At 37.8% G+C, this 27,555-nt stretch overlaps 1 protein-coding gene across 4 annotated transcripts in view; it reads left to right on the forward strand.

Moving 5' to 3' along the window:
- Positions 1–217: 217 nt before the first annotated feature.
- Positions 218–27,555, forward strand: part of ALS2 (amyotrophic lateral sclerosis 2 (juvenile)) — a 36,482-nt gene continuing 9,144 nt past the window's right edge. Inside the window, exons 1-24 of one of the 4 annotated variants that reach the window (XM_010282290.1) lie at positions 218–310; positions 2,729–2,883; positions 4,286–5,205; positions 5,402–5,433; positions 7,528–7,865; positions 8,731–8,899; positions 9,339–9,435; positions 9,825–9,902; positions 10,848–11,021; positions 12,748–12,919; positions 13,308–13,488; positions 15,260–15,325; positions 17,882–18,044; positions 18,834–18,965; positions 19,206–19,334; positions 19,703–19,773; positions 20,142–20,208; positions 20,497–20,699; positions 20,843–20,908; positions 22,681–22,779; positions 23,312–23,476; positions 25,158–25,269; positions 25,586–25,663; positions 25,774–25,907. In XM_010282290.1, the coding sequence (XP_010280592.1) occupies positions 291–310; positions 2,729–2,883; positions 4,286–5,205; positions 5,402–5,433; positions 7,528–7,865; positions 8,731–8,899; positions 9,339–9,435; positions 9,825–9,902; positions 10,848–11,021; positions 12,748–12,919; positions 13,308–13,488; positions 15,260–15,325; positions 17,882–18,044; positions 18,834–18,965; positions 19,206–19,334; positions 19,703–19,773; positions 20,142–20,208; positions 20,497–20,699; positions 20,843–20,908; positions 22,681–22,779; positions 23,312–23,476; positions 25,158–25,269; positions 25,586–25,663; positions 25,774–25,907 (3,821 nt within the window). In that variant the 5' untranslated portion in view covers positions 218–290. Of the gene's footprint in view, positions 311–2,728; positions 2,884–4,285; positions 5,210–5,401; positions 5,434–6,276; positions 6,279–7,504; positions 7,866–8,730; positions 8,900–9,338; positions 9,436–9,824; positions 9,903–10,847; positions 11,022–12,747; positions 12,920–13,307; positions 13,489–15,259; positions 15,326–17,881; positions 18,045–18,833; positions 18,966–19,205; positions 19,335–19,702; positions 19,774–20,141; positions 20,209–20,496; positions 20,700–20,842; positions 20,909–22,680; positions 22,780–23,311; positions 23,477–25,157; positions 25,270–25,585; positions 25,664–25,773; positions 25,908–27,555 lie in introns of all 4 variants that reach the window. The other 3 variants (XM_010282294.1, XM_010282293.1, XM_010282291.1) reach the window with 3 other exon arrangements.

Here is a 27,555-nt window from a genome sequence, read left to right on the forward strand (position 1 = left end):
TACAATAGACATATTGTGAGATGAATAGGTAGGACAAGCCTGGCTGTTTAGCTTTTGTTTGCCAACTCAGTGTGAATGAACTGAATACTTCAACCTTCCTAGGTTGTGGAAGTGCTTATTTATTTAACATGGGATCTAAAACCTTGCTTCTTGTTTATTGTTTGTTTGGTTTTTAGGTTTAACATCATTTGCAATTAAATAGCTGGTTTTTGTTTTACAGTTTGTGGACATAATATTGTTCCTTTTGAAAGAGGAGTGATTTGGTGGTGATGGAGTGCTGCCACTGACAGATGGACTCACAGGAAAGAAGGTGAGAATGAGCAGCTAGGTGAAGCCACAGAGGCTGCCTGAAATATGCCAGCTTCTGATGATCCTGGAAAATTAAGTGGTGTCAGCATACTCTTTACGTAGCTTACACTAAAGGGGAGAGAGGAGAAACATAGCATTAGTTTCAATTATGTCTGGAACACGCAACTTATTACAACAGCAACTTCTTTAAGTTGATTGTTGAAACTTGTGGAGGGATAGCCATAGGCTGGAAACTTGACAGTAACATTCTCTGGTGAACAGTAAATCCTATCTGTTACCTGCACCTTTGAATTTTGTTTCTGGACCAATAGCCCTGCAGTAGACTGTTCTTTTGCTCCTTGTTTCTTCCATTGAGATACCTGACAGGGGTCAGATGTTTTGGGGATGGAAAATTAGTGCCTTGTAATAAAACTTGTCCAAATTTGTCTTGTGTTGTTCTCTGAAGGCCTATTAAATGGATAAAAGGCCAAATATCAGGCTTTGGACTGAATTTAATGCACAGTATGTTGATGAAAACTCTCTATTGTGTTGTGTTCTTTGATGTGCTTTGCCCATCGGAGTAAATTCCGTATTTTGAGTTTAGCTAAATGTCATAACTGTGCTATTGGGTTTTTCTAACTTTTTTTTTCTGGCCTATATATTACCTGATTGTTTCCTTTTTAACTTACTTCTATTCTAAACACAAGTCCTGTGTATTTAAAATGCAAGATGGACCCTGCATTTTAATACTACGTATGTTGTTTGGATTAAATTACTTATGTGAATTTTAGAAGAGTTTTTGACTGTTACTTTTTTGTTGATTCCCCCCTCCCCGTTATGTGGAAAAAGAAGAGAGATTGGGGATAGGCACAGGAGCTGAGAGACATAATTCCATCTCTTAGTCTCATCTTGAATGTTTCAGAGGCAGATTGTGCAAAGGTGTTGTTCATCCTAATCACTACAACTAGCAAAATTTTTAGTTTAAAAAAATCAGTAGCCTGCATGAATAGGGCCTTGTGGCTTTTGAATGTGCTACGTGCATAAGTTGTCCCCAGTGTGGCCTGTCAGCCTACCTTTTTCTGGGTTTGCTTCAGTATTGGAATACATTTGGGGTTTTGTGCCCTTCCTTCTAGACAAAGATTGCCATTTTGTCAAGCTCTTCTCACTATCTTAAATATTTAACTTAACAAGTTCATGCGAAGCTGCAAGAACTGATTTATGTGGGGAGTAAATGACTTGACTGTTGGCAAATAAGGAGCTAAACCTACTTTTTCCTACCAGGTTGATAACAATCTATTCTATGTAAAGTTTTAAATTAAATAAAACTCTTAATTTAACTTGAAATGCTGTCAGTCTGTATTGATGTTTAAAATGACTTTTTGTGTTTGCTTAAATCAAGTGATTCCACAAATTGTTAAAACTGTGTGCTTCTTGTCAAAGTTCTGAGGAATTTCTTTCTTTTGAATGGGTGAAGCTCTTGACTGAGCATTCAAACCGGAGTGTATTAAGTGTTAATCCAGCTTTGGATAGTTCCAGTCACTCCTGCAAGCCCAGATTCTTCCATGGTGTTTCAGAATTTATTTTTTTCTTGGTTCAATTGATTTGAATGACTGGCTCATTTGAATCTGAGAAGCTCATTAAGAATTAATAGAAGAAAATTAAAAACAGCCAAACCTGCATTTTTCTCTCTAAAGGTAGAAATTAATGTATATAAAGGATGAGCTCTTACAGGTGTAATGTTTTGAAGACAGTGTGAATGGGAGCAATTGGTTCATGGTAAAGTCTGCACACAATACATCCTTTGCTTAGTTACTTTTAAAGCAAATGTTATTTGAGACGTATGTATTTCCAGCATATTTGGTGTTCTATGTAACTGATAAAAACATGGTTATAAGGCTGTTTTTTCTGCATTTGGATTTCCAAAAGCTGAATAATACAAAACATTAATAAAACCTAATAAACCAGAAATACTCCTTCTGCTTTCTAACACAGGAAGAATTAACATTATAAATATCACTATTCAGATAGGAACAGAGTGGCTTATATGTGCGTAGAACTGATGCAACGATTTCCTTCAGCATAAAATGGCAGAATTACGTATTAATTTGATCTTGCTGTGAGCAGCAAATACAATATATAATATAAAGGCTATATCAGTTGTCACTAGTACACTTTGATACATTTATTCATAGGATCAGCTGCTCTTCAGGCAGTAAAGTACAAATGAAAAAGAAAGCTAATGATTTCAAATAGAAGATACTTGTTTTTCATTTAAATAACATTTAAATTAAGATTACCAAATTGTAAATTAAGTAAGTTGATATTAAAACTAATGCCTGAACTGCTAAGCCTTTCCTACATATGAGAAAAGCAAACTATGCATTACTGAACCACAGAAAAAATTAAAGCTGATTCTGTATTTCCTCCAATCTTTTTGTAGCTCAGAAGAGGCAGAAGGAGCCAAAGAGAGAGGCCTGGTCTATGTTTGGAAGGCTGGTTCCTGCTCTGTAACTCCAGAAAGGCTTCCAGGCCTCAGTGGCAAGACTGTAATACAGGCAGCCCTTGGAATACATCATGGGTTACTTCTAACAGAAGGTAATAAACAACTTAATTGTGAAGATTTGAGGCAATAACAAACTTTAGTTACTGTCAAGTTTTCTTTTAGTTTTTTTCATTCCATCTGTGTCTCATACACAAGTTTTGAACAGTTAGATTTTTTACTTTGCCAGTATTTCCTTCTTAGTTATAAGTTAAGTAAAACCATGTAGGAATCAAAATTATATGCATAGGGTCTTCTTTCATACTCTCTTTTTTTTTTTTCCTTTTAACAATGGCTCTGGATTTCCTGTTTGAAGACAAATATGAACAGTGTCAACTCAAAATGATATTTCTTATGATGTCTTTCATTCAAAAAAGACAGCACAGCAAAGGGTTTTCTTGGTGTGCAAGAGCTTTGGTTTCTGTGTGCTTCTGGAAAAATTTGTAGATAATAGATGCATTAGAGTGAGTCTTGGTTTGTGAACAGTTTGGCTCTGTGAATCAAAGTACACTTAAAAGACAGACCCTTGAGGTGTTTGCATAGATTGGTCCTTTCTTGTACTGATCAATGGGCATACGGTTGTAAAGACTAAACTGGAAGTTGCATCTTTGATTTTTCTTTGATGTTATTGAAGGCAAGATTCCAGGTTATTGGTGAGCCTGCTGTAAGCACCTCTCTGCTATTGGAGTTGTTAGGGAGTGCCAGTGTCTTTTTAGAACATATTTCTTATGTTAATATTTATGAAAATTAAAAGGACTTTTTGCATGTGTGTTCTTGTCCCATGAAGCATGTTGTTTGTGGGTATGATTTACCATTTCTCTATCACTGTGAAAAAATTTGTTCATTTTAAAAATAGATTTCTACTTTTCTTTAGTATTAGCAAAGTAACTTGAACTGGCATTGCTGCAATCTTTTCAGGTAAAAGTAATGAAATTTTGGAGAGGCTGCAGTACAACATCAAACCAATAGCGAGGTACTTGTACACCACCCCCATGCCCCATTCCACCTGATAGGGCAATCCTGTTTTACTGTAGGATGGCAAACTGTACAGTCTGGCAGTGCTAGAACTCTGTATGGAAAGATAAGCTCTGTACTTTGTCGTGCTCTTCAAGCATGGTTGTATGTCGTTATTATGTTGTACACTCTTAAATTAGAGGGGACCAATAAATACACTGAACTTGGGTATAGTAGAATTTTTGTCAGAAAAGCATTACTTAGTTCAACAGTGCATGTATGCACAGGGTAACGTTAACATGAGGTGTAGAACTTTATGGCAGCAATAGCAGAGAGCAACCAACAGTTTTCATATATCAATAGCCATAGTTTCACTGAGCCTGAAGTAAGCTAAAAATTTATATCTGTTTATCTGAATCTCTCTTCAAATTTTTGTATTGGTTCTAACTTCATTAGACTCATGCTAGGTCTTTTGTGTTTTTGTTTTGTTTTGTTTTCTCCCAGGTGGAGAGGTCTACAGTTTTGGAAAACTGCCCTGGAGATCAGGACTGGAGGAGTCATTTGCCAATAGTCCTATCTTAGAGAATACTTTGCTTGGGCATCATGTTATTACAGTGGCAGCTGGCAGCTTCCATAATGGAGCCGTGACAGAAAGTGGTGTGGTGTACATGTGGGGGAATAATTCTGCTGGCCAGTGTGCAGTTGCTAATCAACCATGTGTGCCAGAGCCACAACCCATCAGTATTTCTGATTCTGAAACCAGTCCTCTGTTATCAGTACGGATTTTGCAGCTAGCATGTGGAGAGGAACACACGCTGGCATTATCACTAAGCAGAGAGATATGGGCTTGGGGGAGTGGCTGCCAGCTCGGTCTCATAACAACAACCTTCCCAGTGACAAAGCCACAGAAGGTAGAGCACCTGGCAGGACGCGTTGTGCTCCAGATTGCTTGTGGAGCCTACCACAGCCTGGCTTTGGTACAGTGTCTCCCTGTGCAGGAAATGAAGCCTATCCCAGAGAGGTGCAATCATTGCAGTCAACTCCTCATTACTATGACGGACAAGGAGGATCATGTAATCATTTCAGATAGTCACTGTTGCCCACTGGGTGTAGCACTGTCTGATAACCAACCGGAAAACCATGTCTTCTGTCCCTCATTGGAGACTCTAGAAAGAAAAAGTGCAACAGGTAGCCAAAGTGAAGACTGTCAGAAACCACTTGTGGAAGAACATATGCTTGTTGCTTTAGAATCTGATGGAGCAAGTGTGCTTTCCAGCAATGATGGCCAGGAAGACAGTGGAATTTCTAGTACTGCAAATATGCTGGTCCCAGACAAAAAAGAAGTGAAAGAGTACTTAATCAGTTTATCAGATCACTCATTAAATGAGAGTCTGGAGAAAAAAATCTGCACAGAACCTGAGCAGGTTGGTACCTAGTAACTAAGTCTTAGTTTGCTACAACCTTCTTGTGTATGTGACAATGTTACTCCCTTCACAAATGAAAAATTCTGTTACTTTAATGTAACTCTGGTGTTCCTAGTTTCAAAGTGTTTCTTCTCTCTCAGGGTTCTCAACTTTTAAGGGGAAGAGTCTCTGTCCTCCATCCTTGTTAAACAGTAAGCCTTTAATGTCAGCAGCCTTATCAGTGCTATAGTCTCTCTTCATGGTCCACAGTACCAAGAACCATGTAAACCTATTTCCCATTCTCTAGCTGTTTTACGATGCATGGGTTTCCCATGTGTGTGGGTCAGTAAGTTGGTGCTTGTCTAATTTACTTCTAAGGTACAACTTTCTATATGCGGAGCGACTCTCTAATTTCTCAGTCAGGTAAAAATTCTAGATTGCAAGTAAAGATTGTAAAGGTAATGTTAAAGTGTTGACCAAAAGGCTTCTAACGTTAATCATGTAGGGGTGGTATAAACTTATAAACAGGGATGGGAAATACATAAGTGCTGCACTGTTTTGTGTGATGTGGAAAATGGTTCAACAACAGTGTTTTGATGCTATAGCAGAACAGTAAAGCATCAGAAAATGCTTGAGATGAAGGTTCAAGAGCTGTTCCCAGCCCCCTGCCAAAATACTACAATATTTTGAAAAAAAATCTTTTTTGGAATGGGGGACAAAGATACAACTCAAAGCTATTAGACAGAAAATGAATCCAAAATCTTGCAGTGCAGTCTGGCAGTCCCTACCTAAGTGCTGTCCTGCAGGATAGTTTATGGTATAGGTAGTGTATATAAAGAAAACTGCCACTCTGTGGCCTACTATGCAAAATTCATAGCAGAATTCTGAAAATTTCTTCTGTCATTTCAAGTGTTGTATGTAGATATCTATTTCTTAATTGTTGTTAGAGTTATAGTAAGAAATTTTTCACAATGATTCTGGGAGATAAATTTCACAGTGCCTAATAGTTGATTTGTTATCACTTCTGATTTAAAAAAAAAAAAAGGTAGTATTAAAACCAAAACAAACTGTCAAATTTGGTCACTCAGCAAGATGTGTTTTTCCTGAGAGAAACTTATTCCAGAGAAATAAACATTTTGTGAACACTGTTGTCCTTCCTTTTGCTTTTTGCTAATACAAATACATCCTAGCAGTTGTGTGCCCCTCAGGCTCATGAGAGAACTCCTGCCATTAGGAAATGACTGAAACACAGAGTCTCATGCTCCCTTTCTCCACTTCTTGTTCTTGGAATCTTTCCAGAGTACTGTTTCCCTCACACAGTTCCAGGAATAAACAAACTTCGAGTTGATTCACTGAATCTTAACACAATTGAGCATACATGAGAAGAGCAGAGATGAGGACTCTAATGTTTCAGCATTAGTAAAATCTTTTGTTCCTCTTTGCTTTCCTACTCAAATCAAGTTTGCTTTTCTGTATTGCTAGGCATGCCTTTTATAAATAGCAATGAAGTACAAGTAAATAGGACCAATCCTTTAGCCTAATTTTTCACAAAAAAGAGAAGGCAAAGATTGTTTTCCTTCAGGCAGGATAAAATGAGATGTAATATTTATATTATTTCCCACCATGTAGTAGGTGGGAAAATGGGACTTTGCTGTCTTGTCTTTTTAACATTCGAACTATTTTGCAAATATGATCTTGTGCGTTATTTCTTATTTGGTGGGTAAATTGATTGCTATTATAGGTAATGGTGTGCTGGTGCTCATAATTGCCTTTAGTCAGTTTGTCCCACGTGCGACTTGATGATTATTAATTAAGCTTTGTATGGATACAACAGTAGAATAATGGGACGCATAGCCCAGAATAGTCTTAAGATAGACCTTGCCAAATGAATCCATGAATCACTGTTTTCCTTTTAAGATATCAAGGAGAGAACTTATCTCTCTATAAGTACAGCATACTCACTGGTGCACTTTAACTGGTGACAAAGAAGTTGGCAATAAGCCTAAAATTAAAACAGTTTTTACATTTGTTTGCAAAGATCCTTTTTTTTTGTATTTTAAAAAACCCAAACCCATAGTCTTACGGACTTATGTCTTATGTTGCACAAGACAAGTGCAACAGACAAAGCCCAGTCCATGTAGAAACAGTGCTTGGTCCTACCTTAAAAATGTAATTCTGAGGAATAGATGTACACCTAAGTATAAGGAGCTTCCTCATAGTGTCTTGTTCAGTATAGCACATAGTTTGAATAGTGAATGTATATATCATCATGCTACTGTTATGTCTGGTATGAGAGTCTTCAATTTTTCTTTGGTTTTAGCATTCTCAAGAAGAACAACTCAGTGCTTGTATCCCTGGCGCTCCGGGTACCAGCACATCAGCCTTGAACAGCTTGGTGGCCTCTTGTGCGTCAGCAGTTGGTGTGAGAGTAGCTGCTACATATGAAGCTGGAGCATTGTCTCTGAAGAAAGTAATGAACTTCTATGGCACACCTCCAAGTGAACCAGGATCTCAATCTGGCAGCGGTTCCCCAGGGCCTGAAGCTCTGAAAGACAGTCGAGAGGAGCAGGTCAGACTGGAATCCATGCAGGGGAAGAAGAGTTCCAGTTTAGTAGATATTAGAGAGGAGGAATCTGAAGGAGGGAGTCGAAGACTTTCCCTGCCTGGCTTGTTGTCACAAGGTAAAAAAGCATGTTGGGAAAACCAGGAGACTGGAAAAGTTATAATACCATGGAAGTTTATAACTGAAAATAAAACATGTTTATTGAACATAAATCTAATCATCTACCAAAAGTGTTTATGAATTATAAACTATATTTTAGGATCTGAAGGTGGTGAGGGGAGTGAAGACTAGCAGATACTGCGTGCTAAGAAAACCGAAAGCATAGGGGGTTTAGGCATGTTCTTCATTGGTCAAGTAAGGTAAAGCGGGCACGTTGTAGTAGTCTGGGCAACTTAGTGCAAACTGGCAGTAAACTATCTTTCATATAGGTTACATAGCAGATAATTTGTGTGGCCTGTAATCCCCACTGCACTGAGCTGCTTGAGCCAGGGACATAGAAGTATTCCAGTTCCCACTGTCAAACCTCAAAGTTAATGATCTTCCCTCATAGATTTTAGTGGTGGTAATTGCTCTGAATGGGTAGGTTTTAGTTCTACTTTGATCTTGGATCTGAGGCAAGATTTTAGGAAGTCTTGAAATCTTTTGTTCACTGTAAGGATATAGTTTGCTTTCAAAACATACTTTTTTTTAATGTATAGTTTGTTTTGGTTCACTTGCTTCAATATAACTGTATACTTCTCATGCCTGTTTAATAGGTGATAAAAAGTAGTTGGGATCTGTCTACTTTTAGCACATATGTTACTTCTGTCTATCAGTAAACTATCTTCTTACATGTCAGCCTTTGCTCTCAATCTTAATTAAGACCTCTCTAAGAAGTCCTGATCAGTTATTTGGAATGGTACTGTTACTGTGTAACACACAGTCTGAGCAATGTATTTACCTGAAAAGATGAGCAATTTTTCTATCTCTTGGCCTGTTTTCAGTTTCTCCTAGGCTCTTACGGAAGGTAGGGCGGGCAAAAATGAGGACTGTAGCTCTGACTCCAACCTACAGTGGTGAGGCTGATGCTCTTTTACCCTCTCTAAGAACGGAAGTATGGAGCTGGGGAAAGGGGAAGGAAGGACAACTAGGACATGGTGATGTTCTGCCAAGGTGAGATTTATTTGACAAATGTGGGTTTTTTTAATTCAGTAGGTCACTAGGAAACCTTGAGTATTCAACTTTCTCAAATTCGGTCAACTGCCTGGCATTGTGTTCTTGTCTCCTTTTAAGTGTGGTGACATAAGTTCCTCCAAGTAATGTGTTTTATGTTGTATTGTTATTGAATGTCAACCAGTTATGACTTTTCCCCTTGTAATCATTAGGAGTTTTGGTGACATTTTGACTTTGTCCAAATTGGGGTGAGGTTTATCATAAATTTTCACCCTTCATGACCTTTTTGACTAAGCTGGTTTATTGCCAAAAGACTCCATGTATGTTTGTTTTCTGAAATTTGTTTTGGGGAAAAATAAAACTTGGAATTTATTTTTGTGTTAAGAATACCTCTGATAATCTTTCTTCTTGCCCTGCCTGGGGTTCTGGGGATTGACAGGCTTCAGCCACTATGTGTGAAAAGCCTGGATGGTAAAGAAGTGATTCACCTCTCTGCTGGTGGCCATCATTCCTTAGCACTCACTGCCAAATCCCAGGTACAAGTGATTGTTGCCATTTATTGCTTATCTATGATGTAATTGCCATGTTTAGTGTTTTCTAGGCTTTTGTTTCTTTTGCTTCTGGAGTTTTGTTTTTGTTTGCGGGAGGCAACTTGGAAGCATTATGGAATTTTAATTCTATTTCTGCCAAAGTTCTGCATGTACCATCAGCATTATGTTTAAAGATTGCAATGACTTGATTTGGTGCATGCCATTTCTGAAGGTGAGAAGACAATTTGAGAATATAGGAAGTGCTTCTTGGTACATGAATCTTATATCCTTGATTTGTGTGTATTTGCACACTTTGTGTGTTGTACTCCTACAATTCAGTATGTGTCCATGTATATAAACTTATATTCTCATGTTTAGCTAACTGTTTCTTACAGGTGTATTCATGGGGCAGTAATGTCTCTGGCCAGCTTGGTCACTTGAACTCCCCAACAACAGTCCCTCGTCTTGCAAAGGTACTTTCTGTTTTCTGCTTTGTTCTTTAAGTGTAGGGTCTCTCCTTATACAAGTAATTTCTAAAAACTGACCTTGTTTATGGATATTTGTGCTATATAGTAATAGAACCCTTGATTTCTTTGGCTTATACTGAGAATACAATCCTTAGATGAGTTTGTGAAAAACTACCCAAGAATTCTTTTACACAGACTTCCACTGTTTTTTGACCACATGGAGGTTCTAAAACTGAGAAATGTGACTGGTTGTATCTTCTTATCAAATTTCACTGCTACCTTATATTTGGTTTCTCTCATATTGATGTTGCAGTGCTGAAACTTTTAAATACCTTGGAACACTGGTTTTATTCTAAGCAATTGCTTCTAGCATTTTTAGCTTTGCTAGGCCATGACCATGTTTGGTGTTTGTTTCTGTATTTCCAGAGCTGTTTTGGCAGTGGGTTTTCTCTTTGTTTCGAACTTTTCATCATGTTGAGTGGATACCCAAATAATGATTTTGGGTTAAACCAGACCCTTGCCTAAGTTTTCCACACAGACAAGCACCATAAAACAATCTACAGAGTTTTCTGGCTTAGGCCTTATGCAAATTAATGTACACTATGCTAACTGTCTCACAAATTTGTAGATTTCCCAGTTAAATGTAGAGGGGAGAATAGTGTCACAACTTTAATCAAGCTCACCTGATGCCCATTTAAAAATAAAACTGATTTATAGTTCAAAGGCAAAAAATCAGCTGTTAGAAAGATGACTGGAAGGAAAGAGTTTTTTCAGTATACATGCAAGAAATGTATTTGTTATGAGACACTGAAATAGAAAAATTACCAGTTATTGTACTACTTTTTCTTGTTGGGTGTATTACTTGCATGTGTGGCTAGAAGAGTGAAGTACTCTCCTCTCCTTCCAGCTTTAGGTGATTTCTAATGTTTCTCCCTTCCTCACGAATTTCAGGTGTGTGGTGATGGTGTTTGGAGTACAGCAGCAGGACTAGATTATTCCCTCTTCTTAGCAGATGAGGAAGACTTTCAACCTGGATTATATTACAGTGGCCAGGAGACAACAACAGAAAATTTGTATGAAAATAGCTGTACTAAGAGTCCAGTTTTGTTACTATCATGTAGTAAGGTGAGTGGTATTTCCTCTAAGTTAGAGCAAATCATACTCATTGGAGATAGCACAGTGCTGGTTGTTCAACTACCTTTAAGGGTGTTAAGTCAAGTAACTGGTTCCTAACCAGTCAAAACAGGAGTACAGCTTATGGGGTGCAGAGAGGAGGTCTAATTAGTATTGTTTTCTTCCCTGCCTGTTTCTTGGTGTTTCCTTCTGTTTAAGGGACAAGGAGGTGTTTCCAGTGTGTCTAACACATTTCCTTCCATGTGTGCGTGTTGCAGAAGTGCACCCGTATATTGTGCTCTATTTTCACCACAGTGTTCATGTATTTATTCTTCGCTGCTATTGCTCTTCATTTTCCTGTTGTTTCTCAAGTGATTGAGGGCACTGCGTGCTCTACTCCATTCTGCTTCCTATGCATCTTGTTTGTGAGTGGGCAGAAGGTTCCTCTGAGTTCTGCACCATCTCCTTCCCTCCCTTTCTGTGAGCAAAAGCACCAAAATGTGCATTTGTATGTTTGCGGGAGAGAAGAGGAGCCCCTGTGCAATTTTCTTCGTCAAGCTGGATCTCATATCTGCTTTGAAGTCGGTATGAGGTGGGGGAGCGTGTGCTCTGACTGCATGTCCTCTTCCAAGTTGTTTGTATGATTGCAGACCAATCTAAGCATAAGGTAACAAGAAGGAGGTTTTGAGGGGAGAAAGCAGCTCTTTGTCTCAGCTCTTCTGGGTCTCTCTGCTGCTTCCCTAGATTGAGCAGAATAGCTGTTGGAGAGGGGTTTTGTGGAGGGATGGGGATTTAGAGAATGAGTCCATCCATGTGCATGCATGCATGTGCACACATGTATGTGCACGCAGACACACACACTCTTGTATTCCTTCTATTAGGTTGTTGCTAGCCCTTCCCTTCTCTTGTAGGGTGACTTCGTAGGCTCTTACATATCAGACTTGGCTTGTGGGTTGCTTGTTGAACAACTCTTTCTCAATTTTTCTAAGGAATCCTCTATTTAACAACAAAGGAAATAAAAGTAGAGCTCAATCACTGAATACTATATGGTATTGCATGTGAACCAGAGTTAGTGAGGAGCCACAATGCATCAGCAGCACTTGTGCTGACCTGAGAGAAGAATTTTGCTTCCAACTACTGTGGAAAGCAAATACCTACTAATACCACTTGTGGTGTTAATGCAGTTATTAGTGTTAGTCCAATTTATTGATATTAATCAATATTAATTAATATTAATTACTCTTGTGAGTAAGTTGACATCTTTCAGGTCCAGAAAGGACTATAGTTCAGAGCATAGCCATAACATTATAAGCCTTGTTATACTCACTTCCTAATTTGTAAGAGAAACAGTTATGTAATGATACTATTTAATATCAATGTTATTGATATGTGTGAAGTATATTGCAATTCTAAAGGTGACTGAACTTAAAGTCACTATCTCTTAAACATGGAATGGTGGTATAAGTCACCTTAAAAGATGGGCTATTTATTGTCTTTTAGGCTCTATCAGTAACAGGAAATTGAACAGCATTGACTATAAATGTTTCTTCTACTTTATCATTCTTGTATTAAGCCAGTATTGAATGGATTGTTTGTCATTGTAGGTAATTAATACTTATTGTCACTTGCTGCTCCTAAATATATATTCTTTATTCTGCATCACCCTAATTTTAAATTGGAGTGTAAAAAGAAAAATATTAAAGCCGCTGTCTTTTCTTTCCTCTTTTTGATCTTTCAGATAGGGTACATAAGCAATGTGATAGCTGGTGGTGACAACTGTGTGGTCTTAGTAGACAAAAACGTAATGGGATATATTGCCAGTTTGCATGAGTTGGCTTCTACTGAGAGAAGGTTTTATTTCAAACTGAGTGAGATCAAATCTCAGGTTCTTAGACCTCTTTTAGGTTTAGGTAAGAACTTCTTTTAATATTTTCTTTGATATTATTTCCCCTATGTTCCACAACAAATTTCTTTATGCAAAATTTAAAAGCAATTATATATTTTTAAGATAAAGCTAAGGTGTTGCTCTTTTCCCCTGTTTGGATGAACAGGTGAAATACAGCTGCATTTTGACATCTGCATTATGTTCTTAGTATTTGCACTTTCCTGACTGATTCACCTGAAATAGCATAATTATTTGAGCTGTATTTAGTCTAAAATTGTTGCATTCCTGATTCTGGATAATGTAGCCATGAAATTGCCAATAAAACATCTAAACAGCACCTTGTGGTAATTCACTTTATTAATGGGTGCTGCCCTTTCATAAGGTAAGCTAAATTGCTTTCTGGTCTGTTACAGATAATTTGGGCAATGCAAATACAATCCAGTTGTTGCAGGAGGTGGCAAGCAGGTTCAGCAAGTTGTGCTATCTCATCGGTCAACATGGAGCTTCTTTAAGTAGCTTTCTTCATGGAGTAAAAGAAGCCAGGAGCTTGGCCATCCTGAAGCATTCCAGTCTCTTTTTGGATAGTTACACTGAGCAAGTATCCAACTCTCTCTCATCTTGAGTTGCTGCAGGCTTAATCTAGTGACCATAACAAGCCCTGAGTTAGACTAAAGCCGATCATAAGGAAAGCTAAATAAGTAACTGTTGTGCAAATTGTATTCTTGCAATTTAAAATGTATGGAGAGTTTTACACAATCCAATTCATTAGTGAGCTATATATTTCAAAGTCTTCGCCATAGTGGGCGGCTTCAGCTTTCCTAATGTAAAACTGTATGTACGTACTCTTCTGTGGTTGCTGCATATAGAGCTGTAAAAAGTGACATGTTTATTACTTAGCAGTAAAGATTTTGTAATATAATGTAATAGAGTTACTATGGCTAGGCTACTAAGTAAAGGTACCTTTGGGGGTTTATTGTGGTTGAAAAATTACTTTTCAATAGTTGTTAACTAAAAATTGTCTCCCACAAGAATGATTCTTCTGTCTGGATATCTGCTAAATAGCAAGTATTACACCTTTCACCCAAAAGACAGAACTGCTGTAGTACTCAGAATGAAGTCAGCATTATCCTGGTTATTTTTATTAGCTTAATGCTTTTGGGAGAGGAAGTCTATGCAGTCACACTGTTTGCTGTCTTTCTCCTCAGTAGTTTTTGTAGTTGCTGGATAGTTTCATCCAAATGTAGCAGAGGTCTCATCAAACAATACCTACAGGCTTTTTTGAAAACTACTGGCTTGACAGAGCAGAGTCTACAAATGTCCTCTCCGCATGTAGTCTTGGTTACCAGACATCTGAAAATCTGTAAGGGAAAAAATTTTCAAGACCATCAACTTCAGTTGTTATGCAGCAGCATTTTGAATGTGCAGCTAGTTGCACTTTTTTTCTAATGCAAGCACAACACTTAACCACTTTTACTGGGTCAGTGATAAACTTATGCCATATCACCCTAAAAGAAACTTTCTTCTCTGTTTATCAAATGGGTCATTCATAATTGTAAATATGTAATTTCTCCCTTTCTTAGTGTTTGACTTCAGTTGTTCTTGTAACCTGGATTTGCAGAATCAGTTCTCATTTACTCAGATTAGAAGGGTTTCTTAATTTCTTCTGCCTCCCTGTCAAAGACAGAAATACCTAATTCCTGTACTTGTTATTGCCTGTCTTCTGCTCTCCCCATTTGCTTTCTAATGCTTTACGCATTTTTCTGTGTATTGCATCAGAACCTATGCATGGTCCTTAGCATGGTGCCCTGAGCATCTTCCAAGGATCCATCAGGCAACATAAGTATTATCTGTTAATTGGGCTAGCCTGACACTTCTTCCCTTGGAGAAAGGTGCCTTTTTTTTAAAAATGGTTTCCTTTTTCGGTAGGGGAGAAGTGAAAGGTAGAATGTTGAATAGCAGGAAAAGAGAAATTCCCATCTTGAAATTTCCACCTTGAATATAATTAGAAGCTAGCAGTATTAAACTGCTGAAACAAATGGGCTATTCTGTACATGCCCACATTTGGGGGAAACAAACAAACAAAAAAAAATCAGGTTTTGTTTGCAAAGTAACCCCTCTGCTTTGTGCTAATGACAGCAAAGATGTGGAACGCTAACGCATGTTCTGTCCTCCATGTGGAAAATGAATACTAAGTGTTGCAGTAACATTGAGTGTTCCAGTGTTTAATATTTTCTCAGGTACTTAGATTACTTGTATAGTAAAAGATATTACAAATCTCATAGGAAACTGTTGGAAATTACAACAGTTGCTATTTCTAGGGATGTTCTTGTTTTGTAACCAAAGCTTTTTTTCTTCCCCATTTTAGGTATTGTACTTCAGTAACAAACTTCCTGGTAATGGGAGGATTTATGCTCCTTGCAAAGCCAGCAATGTAAGCAAGCCTTTAGTATTTTCTGGAGGTTTTGATCAACTAGCAAAGAACTGTACTGTAAAGAATTGTGTGTGTATGTATGTAGTAATGAGCGTGCAGAAACTTGGCTCAGCTTACTTGAGTACACTAATTCCTTTTCCATCAGATGAAGAAAAAGTTACTTCCTCTGAACTGTAATGAAAGTTTAGGTTAAAATGGTGCTGAATTAGTTCAATTACTTTATCCTGAAGGTGGATGAAGGAGAAAAAAAACCATAAATTATTGTAAATTCCTTGAAAGAAATACAAATAGATTTCAGATAATGATTTTTTGGAAAAGTTAGTCTTGAAGTTTAATTTTCATTGTATATCTAGTGTTTGTTAGTATTTTATCTTTTAGATGGCGCTGTCAAGAAAATACAGAACAGAAAACTTTTCTTTAAGGATTAGTAAGAGTAGATAATGTGAACTCACTTTAATTCTTTTAAGTTTATGGAGGCACTTTAAAATGAGGCAAAAATAACATTTTTGCACATGTATCTTCTCTGCATCTCAAGGTTGCTTTACTCTGTTTCATGCATAGATGCTCTCAAATGTGAGGAAGGAATTGTATTCTGAGGTAGTATATTTGAAGTTTACAGATCATAAAGTAAAGCCTTTTTCTCAGTTCAGTAACATTTTTGCTTAAGAAATAAAGTAATGACACTGTGCCTTTTTCACTCTAGTACTGTGAAGAAGTTGTTGCAATGATTCGGGTTTTTTTAACTCGTCTGAGGAATTACTGGTTTTCCTTCCTTCCTAAATTCTTAATAGGAGTAATTCTGTTACAGCTGTTTATGGAGCACTTTGAATGTAGCATATAAATGGTGGTATTGGAAGTTCTTTGAAATACCAAGGTACCTAATGCAAAGAATCTTCTGTAGCTGAGGACCAGTGCCAAAGACTAAATACAAAAAAACCCACTGCAGAGAGACACTGAGAATCTTTCTGCATTGGTCAAGATTTTTAAGGTGACTTACAGGAAATCTTAGTTCAAGCATAAGCTTATTCATGATTATTGGATGCTGAAGTTACTCATACTGAATTTTTCACATCAGTTGTCAGGTGTCAACAGCTTCTCTTACTGCAACCAGGGTCTCATTAGGTGAATAAGACTTTTTCAGGTTCTGAAACTTCAGGGAGGAGATGTCTTAGAAGTTTTCTCCTGTTACTTGCAAAGGGAAGTCAAGAATATTTTTGCTGGTAATGATGAATTTCTGCCCCCTCCCCAAAGGAGTGCCGTCTTAGTTGACGGTTAACAATGTCAGCCTGTCTTTTATGGATATGCTGTGATATGAATGCATTAGAAATTGTCCCAATGTTAAAAAAAAGTGCAAGCGCTAGCTTCAATAGAGGTCTCCATTGCTAGCAGGATTTTGAGCATTTCCTCTGAAAGAGTAGATGAGCTGTATACTCAGTGTTATGAATCTGTTATTATTTGACACTTTTCTACAGAGGCACCTTGGTGTGAGGATCTCAAAGTGCTTTAAAAGTGAAAGCCACCCAGATGGTTAAATTTAAGATTAAGAAATATGGTCTTCTCTCTAAAGAAGACTTTATTCCTAAGGCTTGTTGAACAAGAGAGTTTTTAAGTATTGTTATCAGACCCTAGACAAGGTATGTTATTTTGATGTATGAAATGGCATCTTACTAATCATGTAGAATTCTTGGGGACCCTGCTCTGCAATTCCCTTATCTGTTTCACTATCCCTGGGGCCTGCTTTCTCAGCCTCACCTGATTTTTGCAGCTTGTGGTTTAAATGCTTCCCAGCTGGATGTGCTTTAATGCAGATGTGTCACATGTGCCAGCACACGTGTGCGCACAGATATGGTGAAGGAGAGGGAAAAGTAGGTTTGTTTTCCTTTTAATGAAGAAATCCTGGGTTTGTGTGCTAATGTATTGTCTTCAGAATCATTTCCCTCTTCTTCTCTGAACTAGATTAGTTCTCCTTCTTGGAAATCAGACTGAGGATTGAACAGATTTCCTGCCTTTCTTTGAGGTAGGATGTAATTTTTCTAGTTAGGGGAAAAACTGGTCAGTTGCCTTGAACAGCAGGGGTGGGGAAGAGATGATTTGGATATGCTTAGGGAAATGCACTGGAGCAAAGTTAAGATTCTTTCAGGTTGTCTCATATGAATCAACAGTGTTAGGAACTTACTACTCCAACAGTAAGGGGGAAGTCATTCCACCTGTTAGCTGTTCTACTAACCAAGTGTTAAAGGGGAAAAGGCAAGTAGTTACTCTCTAAGTGGGGCAATTTAATCAACTTTCTTCAACCAGTTTAATGACTGAGCATGTAAGAGTAGAAGTAAACAAGTCCTGTGTTGCAGGTAGAGATCTACATGTCTATATTACTGTGCTTCCTTAAACTAAATTGGGAATAGTTTAATAAGCAGCATGCATTCGCCATTACAGTTTTTATTGGTTTACAATAATCCAAAAAGGAGCATTCTGTGCTCATTGATATATAACATCACTGATGTCATGCTGTCTTTTTTTCTTCTCTTTCCTCTGTTCCCCAATGGTCCCATCATTTAGAGACTTCCTGAGTAAAAACCAGGAGCTATTACAGAAACTGTCTGAGAAGAATGAGGAAAACCTCCAGCTAGTGGAAGTTCTGAATGCTCTGTTTTTCATGCCATTTGGAAGACTTCATAATTATGCTAGAACTTTGCTAAAGCTTGCCACATGTTTTGAAGTGGTAAGCTGGCTTTGTTATCTCTATTAGAATAAATATACACATGAAACTTATAGCTCGGAAGTAACTGTGTGAAGCAAATGCCAGGTAATTAGAAATAGCTTAGTCCTCAGAGAAGTTACTTGGGACTTATATTTGCTGCAGGGAAGATCATGCACATTTATTTGTGCAATCTTGCACCACACCTGCACAGATCACATGACAGGTAGAAATTTGTTACCCTGCCAGAACTTGTTTGTGTGCCTGAGCGCTTAATTGTAAGTACATTATTTTGATGTTTGCCTGTTGCTTTTCAGTTCCATCTGGCATCATTACTGTAGTGATCCTTGGCTGTAATACTTTACTAAAAATACTACATATATATTAGGTAGACTTTTACAACCCGTTTAGATGTATATAATTGTATTCTTCTGAAATAAAAGATGACTAAACAGGAACAATAATTACTTGTATGTTTATCCCAATATAGTAATTTAAAGTATTACTCCTGCAATTATTAGTGCTACTTCTGCTACAACTTGTTAAGCTGCAAGAAGGTAGATCATGTAATTGTATATTAATCATTCTCCTCTTAACGGTCATGGAACTTCTGTGATTTAAAAACTCCCAGCACACCAACAGAACATGTGACCAAGAAAAAAACTTAGCCTCCACTGTTACTTTATTAACCAGACCAACTGTCATGTGTTTGGTACTGATTTAATAAAAGGAGCAGTTGTGTTGCAGCTTGGTTAGTGTTGTTTGTCCAGTTGTTCAGAAACACTTAGGTCTGTCTGGCCTTGTGCCCTACAGGCATCTCCAGAATACCAGAAGCTACAGGATTCTAGCTCTTGTTACGAGAGCCTTGCTGTCCACCTTAGCAGAAAAAGGAAAGAAGCAGAATACACGCTTGGCTTCTGGAAGACCTTTCCTGGGAAAATGACGGTATAATGACAATTGTCAGTCCATTAGCAGCTTGAATCTCTTGCTGTTAGTGTTATACCCTGTGTCTATTACTGAGGCTACTGTCCCAGTTGCACTTCTCATGCTTCTAATTTGTGTTGCTGTAGTACTCTTAACTTCAAAAAGGTTGGGCCGTTACTATCAGAGACAAATAGCACTGACCTTAAGTCACAATCAGTGAGAAGTAAGCTTCTGTAACTTTGTTTTTAACCCTACCTGTAGGATTCCTTGCGGAAGCCAGAGCGGTGTTTAATCTGTGAAAGCAGCAATCGGGGGCTGTCCCTACAGCATGCTGGAAGATTCTCTGTAAACTGGTTTATCCTCTTTAATGATGCTTTGGTACATGCTCAGGTAAGGCAGCTTGTATCCAGGAATAAAACTTTGAAGCATAGAAAACAACATGACTTTTTTTCATATAGTAAAGATAAGTTTTTGCACTGTTCACTGCAGTGTTGCTTGAACATTTAAAAGTGGTATTTTTTCATATTTATGAATAAATTTGAAATCATCAACTCCTTTTTTAAATGTTTGATTGCTGTCGCCCTGTGGCTGGCATGGTTTCTGTTGGTTATTTCTTGGAGCAGGGTACAAATAAGGAGCCTGTAATGCTCAGTTTTCCGCAGTCCTCAAAGAAAGGAAAAAAAATGTTCAGAAAAAGCATGGGGCAGGGGTAATGGGTCTGTATTCAGTGAAGTTTTCCCCCTTCTCCTTGCCTACAGTTTTCAACGCACCATATTTTTCCCTTGTCTACACTGTGGGTAGAAGCTCTTTCAGAAGAAGCTGGTAATGTGTGAGTATTGTTGCTTGTGATGCTGAAACAGTCGGGTATCGGGAGGGAGGATGAGCATTTTGTAACCAATTATTGTAAACTAGGAGTGGAATAGGCGGGATACAATCATGTCTACCCCTCTTTCTTGTTTCAGAAAACTTATTGTATTTCTATGTCTTTAAAAAAAAATGTATAAACATTAGAAGGAATAAGGTAGTCAAGGAAAATGAGGAGTCTCTCCTGCTGCTTCTTTTCACTGCTGACACTAATATTACAGTGAATACTAGCTGGGGTGGGTGAGGGAAGATAGAATATTCATGCTCTAAGAAACCTGGCCTTTTTCAGGATGAAATTTCACTAGATTAAAATACTTTTTTCCTGCCATATAGGAATGGATTGAAGATTACAACACCAGAAGAACAGTTTGTTCTTGTTTCTTCAACACCACAGGAAAAGGTAGGCATATCTAGAAATTTTTCATGGCTTCAGTGATATGCATGAGTTTTTCTCTCCCACTAGGAAACTGAACAGGGAGAAGTATTGCCTAAGTATTCACTAAGAATGAAGTCTTCGTGCAACTTGGTATGCAGGTTGACTGTACACTGTGCTTGACTGTAGCAGTGTTCCAATTTACAACACTGTACTGAGGAGTGCAGAGGAGATTATTGTAGTTTCTGTAAAAGCAGGATTCAATGCAAAGATGGATGTTAGCTGAATTCTGTGATGAAATGCTTTCTGTTTCAGACCAAGTGGCTGAGGGCAATAAGCCAAGCAGTGGATCAGGCCCTTAAAGGGACTTCTGACTTAATTCTGTACGGAGCTGGTGGGAATGTGCCAAGACAGGAACCTCCTATTTCTCGCAGTGCGAAATACACCTTCTATAAGGACCCTCGATTTAAAGATGCTGTTTATGATGGGAGATGGCTTTCGGGAAAACCTCATGGCAGGTAAAAGTATTTGAATGTAACAGTTGAAAACAAAATGCGGTGCTTGCTGTATCAATAAGTAGGCTCACTCACAGAACTTATTCGGGAAGTGCAAAGTTGAATTGACTATCTTAAACGCGTGTATGGCTTTGTATTTTTTTCAGAGGGATCCTAAAGTGGCCAGATGGAAAAATGTACTCTGGGACTTTCCGGACTGGGCTGGAGGATGGGTAAGATCCTCTCACTACCTGTGGAGCCCAGAGGGCAAGCAATACCTCTTGTTGTAGGAGGAAATAACAGAAACCTTTTAATTAAAGGTTTTGCAGTGAATCTTACTGACTCAGGGTTATGTATTTTAACAAGATATATCAATATGTTTATATATATAGATAGTCTCATTTATCCAGAGGTATGCTAGTTGTCTTCTCAATAGACTTGCAACTGCATAATTAAAAACTTGCTCTTTCATAAAAACTGAAACTAATTGGGGTAATCAGCTGTAGGATGGAGGAAGGAAATGGTAAAACAGCTGAGGAGAAAGAATGGGTGGGTGTGAACTCCAAAGCAGAGGAAGCCAATTGAAAAGTCTGCAGTCAATTTTCTGCTGTATAGGTAACTTCACTTTTTGTGTTGCAGTATCTTCAAAAGTTCTGGTATTGTTCTTTTATCCTTCTGGAAAATGCACTGCCTTTCATACAATGTAGTGATGCATCTTATCTAATGTTTTCTTTGCTGTATTTCTGGTAGAGCAAGGTTTTAATAATTCAGGAAGGACACAACAAATCTTGAACTGAGACTTCAGGGTTTGGGTGATGAAAACAGAACTAATGAGAGTATGTGATCCTGATGATTAAGATAACTAGTACAGAGGAGTTTGAAAATAGGATGAGCAGAAGTCCCAGATGTTATCAAGTTATCTGGTGAAACAAATAAGACCACTTAAAAGTAACTCTATGGATGTCATTGCTAAGAATCTGCTTAGGGCACTATTGAGGCTAAGAGGTTAACTTCTTTCCAGAGGCATTTTTATATGAATCTTGTGAGCAGACATGTCTGTACTGGGTGGGATAAAAATATATGAGGTGTCCTATTGGCTTCCAAATGTATTTTCAAAGTATTGAGTTGGAGGGAAAATTGAAATGTGGTCTGGCTGCAGACAGCTTTTTAAAATACACCTTACCTATTGGTATAATGTCAAACTATAAAACCAGATTAGAGCTTTGGTCATTTGTAACTACTAGTAAGTGTAACTAACCCTGGTGATTTTAGGGTTGTTGGAGATGGAAATATTGTAAACAAGTCCCCAAAAGAAATAAATGGATTGGTATTTAGCTGTAATTGCTGGGATTATCGAATGCATATATTTGTATTTCAGCATGCATGCTATAGTCTCAATGCTCGACAATAGTAATGTCTTGTTGGTGTAGGCACACTCTCAGGAGAATGTTCAGAACTGGATTTTAATCTCCTCAGAAGGTTACAATCAATAAATAAAAGTTGCGTCTCATTCTTCTCAGGCATACTGAAATTGTGAACGGTTCTATGCCACTGTTTTTAATCATAACTGGAAGCTAGCGGCTTTTTAAAAAATATTTTCCATAGCAATACATATGTTTTATTCCCTGGAATAAAAGTGTGTCTAATTATCAAGACCTGAAGAAGACAACAAAGGCAGAAGCAGTTTTAGGATGTGAGAGGACTTGTGGCCTTTAGAAAGCTGTGAAAAATGCTGCAGTGTGGTAGAGAGAGGAATACTTACAACATGACACAATCAAGCAAGAGAAAAGCAGTATAGACTAAATTGACCTAGTGATGCTGGAATTCCTGCTTTCTCCTAAAAAAAGTAAATAAATCTGTAACTGCTGTAGTTTGAGAGATGTGCTAAAAATAATATAGAGCATTCTGATTTTTAGAATGGGTTTGCGATAGGTATCTGTTTCTGTTTTTAATGAAATGTGTTTAGTATTATAGCTGCTTGTGTTCCATTTCTGTGCATTGACAGGTATGGTGAGTACAGAGTGCCAAACAAAGCATTGAATAAGGATGACCATTATGTGGGGTACTGGAAGGAAGGCAAAATGTGCGGGCATGGAGTCTACAGGTAACATGTAGTACTTGTGTTGCTGTCATTGGAGAAGGGAGAGCAGGGCTGATGCTCTGGCACGCTGCTTCCCAAGCCTCTATATATAGCTTTCTTGTAACATTTCAGCCTTGTGATGATAGTTAGCTTGGCTTATTTTCTGCTTTGCTTTTGGTAGATTGCTCACAATGCATACTTGTACTGCGTTCTGGTATTAATATCTGTTCTAATGTTGCTACCACCTTTCAGTAATAGAGGATTCTTTCTTCTTAGAGATAAATATAACCTCTAATGGCCTTGCTTGTTGGGGAGAGGGTGGCTTTAAAACAACAAAGCATCAAAAGACCTTGTATTAAAGGCTCACTTTTATCCCAAATATACTTTTACTATAGTTCCTGCTTGGTGTGGCTGTAATGTAATTCCTAAAAGAAAAAAAGAGAGGATTGATCTGTTTTGGGGGCAAGGAGAAAAACCAACCAAAAAACCCCTCCAAAAACTAAAACACAACAGAACAGTAGATTATAGGAATCTAACTTACTCTTTTTCATTATAGCTTTGCTACTGGTGAGGTGTATGAAGGGTGTTTTCAGGATAACATGCGTCATGGGCACGGTCTGCTACGCAGTGGGAAGCTGACCTCTTCCTCTCCCAGCATGTTCATTGGACAGTGGACAATGGATAAGAAGAGTGGTTATGGAGTTTTTGATGATATCACAAGGTAATGCTTCGGTTCCGCAAAACACTGGTATGACAGGCAATTGCAAAAAGAGTAGGAAAGGATTTGGTTTGTTAGTAGCAGTGGTAATGCATATCTGGGGTTTTTTGTGTTTTTTTTTTTTTTCTTTTATAGTAGGCTTTCTGGGTTGATGATCTGAAGAATTGGGTCTAGAGACTGCTTTTTGCTGCTGCTTCTGGAGTAAATGTGGGGTTTTTTGTTTTGCTTTGTTTTTTCCTGCCTTGCTTTCCTATCATACTTCTGCCTGAAAACTAGCACTGAATACGGTAACTTATTAAGGTATCTTGTTTTGTGAGTGCTGAAAGCTTTATGAATGTCATGTGAGGAGTATTCTTTCATCTCAGGCCTATAAGACCGGGTTGTTCCATGATCGGATGTACGGGACTAGGTAAATTTCAGCTCGTGCTCAGGTTTTCTATTTACTTTGACAATGCAGTGGAAGGCAGATGCCTTCTCTCAGGGCACATTAGGGAAATGATAGTCTCAGAAACAGTACTGCACTAAATGTGCACTAAATAAATACTGTCTAAGCACAGTTCAATATAGTCTGTTTTTTTGGTCACCAGGCCAGCATCCTGCTAGGTTATGGGTCCAATCAGCTGGAAGACAACCCCCGAATTTAGATTAACATCTGGGCTTGCTGTCTTTACTATGACCATAATTTTTCCTGGGTACTAGGAGGAAAATGTTGTGTAATAAGCAGAGTTCTATTAAATCAATCAGTAGTTTCCCTCTAAAAGCAAACAAAAAAGTGCTTGATGAGTTAATATTTTCATTACTTGTATGGTGAAAATGTCATGTTCTTTTTCAGAACAATTTGAAAAGTAGATTGTTTCAAAATATTTGGGACTTGCAGTTAGTTTCAGGTGTTCTAGCCTGACCTCTGTGGAATTCCACTACAAAAATGTATTTTAAATAGTAGTCTGAAAGAGGCTGATGTTTACTTGTGAGAAATCTTTAATTGTCTAAATTTTTTTTTAATGGCATGACCTTTTGTTCGACTGTTATCCAGAAACTTTCTACAACATGATCTGTTTCCTTGCCATTTTTGCACTTCAATATTTTCAAGATGTCATGTATGACTTCGTAGGTCTCCCTCCTATCCCCCAAGTAGAACAGTTTGGTTTCCTTCATTTATTATCCTCTCAATTTGAGTAATCTGATTTTAGGTAAAGAAATCAAAAGCTTTGGCCAAAAAAAAAAAGCCTAAAATAAGCATCTTGCATCTTTTCTAAATAACTTAATCATGCAGATGCCTGATGAAGCCAAAGATTTCATATACAACTTAAATCTTAGATAAAGCCGATCCAGATCAGCTAACAACTTTCCCTGTTTCTTGTGTGCTGTAGCTACTGCTCAGATTCCTTTGGACAGAAATTGGGCTTAACAGGGCTTCAGCATTGTTTCAGGTCATCAGGAACAGTTTGCTCGGATGTAGCCAATTTGTAATGTGAATTGTGAAAGGAAGTTCATTATAGTTTATTTTGATCAAAAAGATTCTTCATTGCCATGAAGCTAGTGAAACTAGATTGACAGACCTGAAGCAAGTGCTGCATGACTCTTTTCTAATGGTTTCTGTAATGGTCAAATATCGCAGTAAAGCCAAAGAAGGGATATAAATGTACTACTTAGACTGTACTCTTTCTACTTCATTTTTCTTCAGAGGAGAAAAGTATATGGGAATGTGGCAAGATGATCTTTGCCAAGGCAATGGTGTTGTGGTTACTCAGTTTGGGCTGTATTATGAAGGAGCCTTCAGCACCAACAAAATGATGGTGAGTTGAACACCGGACTCTGTCCTATAGTGACTTTTCCTCCAAGTGTGGAAGCTCTCTGGGGCAGAGTGTGGCAACAGATAACAGTGTATGTTAGGCTATGTAAACCTTCTATTCTTCTAACCTTCTATTGTCTTGGCTTTTTAAACTGTCTTTATAATTCCCGCTCTGTTTGGACTTAGGACTACTTCAGAAACTGCTTTTTAAAAAATTGTTTGCTAGGAATTAGTAACAGGTTTTTCAGCGTACCTTTAGATCTGCAGTCTGGCCTTCTGTTACGATTACTGCTTTGTGTTGTTTGTGATTCTCTTTATAGGGGACTGGAATTCTGCTTTCTGAGGATGATACAGTCTATGAGGGGGAATTTTCAGATAACTGGACTCTGAGTGGAAAGGTCGGTATTAGAGTTGTCACTTGTAAACTGTTACCATCTAAAAAGAGAGTGTCCTTCCTTGTCATTTGGTTCCAAATGGATTTCAGTTAAATTGTTTATTTTCTCTCAAGGGAACACTGACCTTGCCAAATGGAGATTATATTGAAGGTCTCTTCAGTGGAGAATGGGGATCTGGGATAAAAATCACAGGAACCTACTTCAAACCTAGCTTGTATGAGAATGAGAAGGACAAACCTAAAGCATTGTGAGTGTTGAATAGGAAGTAATTTCTCATATGGTTCAATAATATCTCAGAACATAACTATTGTCTTTTTTTAAAAGGCCAGTTAAAAATATTTGTTCCAAAGAAACAGTAAGATCCCTTTTTTATTCCTCTTCCCTCTTGCCTAGGAAATAAAATAAGATAATCTTCTTTGTAGCTGCTGTTGCTTTAATTACTACTTGAATACGGAGGTAACAGCATGAAATTACAGGATAGCTGACATGCTGCTACTGTCCTATAGCAGTTCAGAATTTTATTTATAACTGACTGTTAGAACCTAATTTCACAGCTGCTGATGACTTTTTATGTACTGAGAAAGACTAAGTTACATTTGAGCAATTAAGTCGATCACAGACTACTTTGCCTTCTGCCAATTATTCTGTTGGTAAATTAATTAATGTGTTATTTAACAATGCCAATAGGGGGTACATTGGGACAGAATTAGCTAGTTTTACCACGCCTCTTCCAAATAATGCGTAAGAAAATAGTAGAAAAATTTGCTGAGTTGCAAAAGAGAGCATTTTAACACCTTGGCAAAGATAATTTTGAAAAGTATCCATATAACCCTGTTTATAACAGATGTGTTAGGTCAATTTGCTTGATTATATCTGTGGAGGAAAACACATTTGTTTTATTTAAGTCATAACTGAGATCTCTCTGAGTAGAAAAAACTTTAAATTTAAAGAGTTGGTGAAATTTCAGTAGTTGGTAGCACTATATACTGGTTTACAATAGTAGTAATTGTTGTACAGGATTCAATATCTTTGAAGGATACTCTCAAATTTCAGATTAAAATGGGAAACACAACTCTAATGTTTTTACCTAGATTACTTCTCAGTATGCTTCCTGAAGCATTCACGGGTAATTTCTTCTGACAGTGCTGACACCTACAACAGCATGTAAAGTTAAGCAGGCCTCCCTGCTGAACTGAACACTTGCAACCTTAGCAGCTGTCTGCTTTTTACCCAGTAGGGAGTCTATGAATAAATGTATGTACATATTTGTGAAGATTGCTTGTGAAATAAGCGTTTCATCTACCCTTTTTAGGCTCTCTTGAAGTTGAAAATCTTCTGGTATAATTTGTGAAAAGGCTTAGAGCCTACTTTGCTACTTTGTGAAACTGGAAGCAGGGGGAAATAATCGGTGTTGCTAGTTCTCATCTCAAACATGGTGGAAAAATATTACTGAAAGGTCTGACGATATCTGACACTTCATTTAAATCCAGATAGAACTGTTAACCCTGACAGCATTTATTTGCTTCCTGAAAGTTTTTCAAAGCCCTAAATTTCATTCTATGTCTTTCATTATAGATCGATCTACCTATAGGGAGAAAAATAATTCTTGGTTTTCTTGGTTTTCCTTTGGCTGTAGAGGATTGGCTGTCAGTGAGAAGATGCCTGAGCTAGTTTTACTCTCCACCAGCACATCCGTAACATGTCACGCAACATCATATGTAGATACTACTTTAGGGGCAGGAGCCATATATCCATTCTTCGTATTTATCTGTGTAGCTACTACTATTTGCTATTTGGGACATTTACTATAGCTATTTGGGACATTTTTATGCTGTGTCTTTTGCTCTGTGAATGTGTCCTGAGCCTTCTGAATGAATACCAGTGGTAAGGTAAGC

Source organism: Phaethon lepturus, unplaced genomic scaffold, assembly GCF_000687285.1.
Source record: "Phaethon lepturus isolate BGI_N335 unplaced genomic scaffold, ASM68728v1 scaffold7232, whole genome shotgun sequence".
Lineage (NCBI taxonomy): Eukaryota > Metazoa > Chordata > Aves > Phaethontiformes > Phaethontidae > Phaethon > Phaethon lepturus.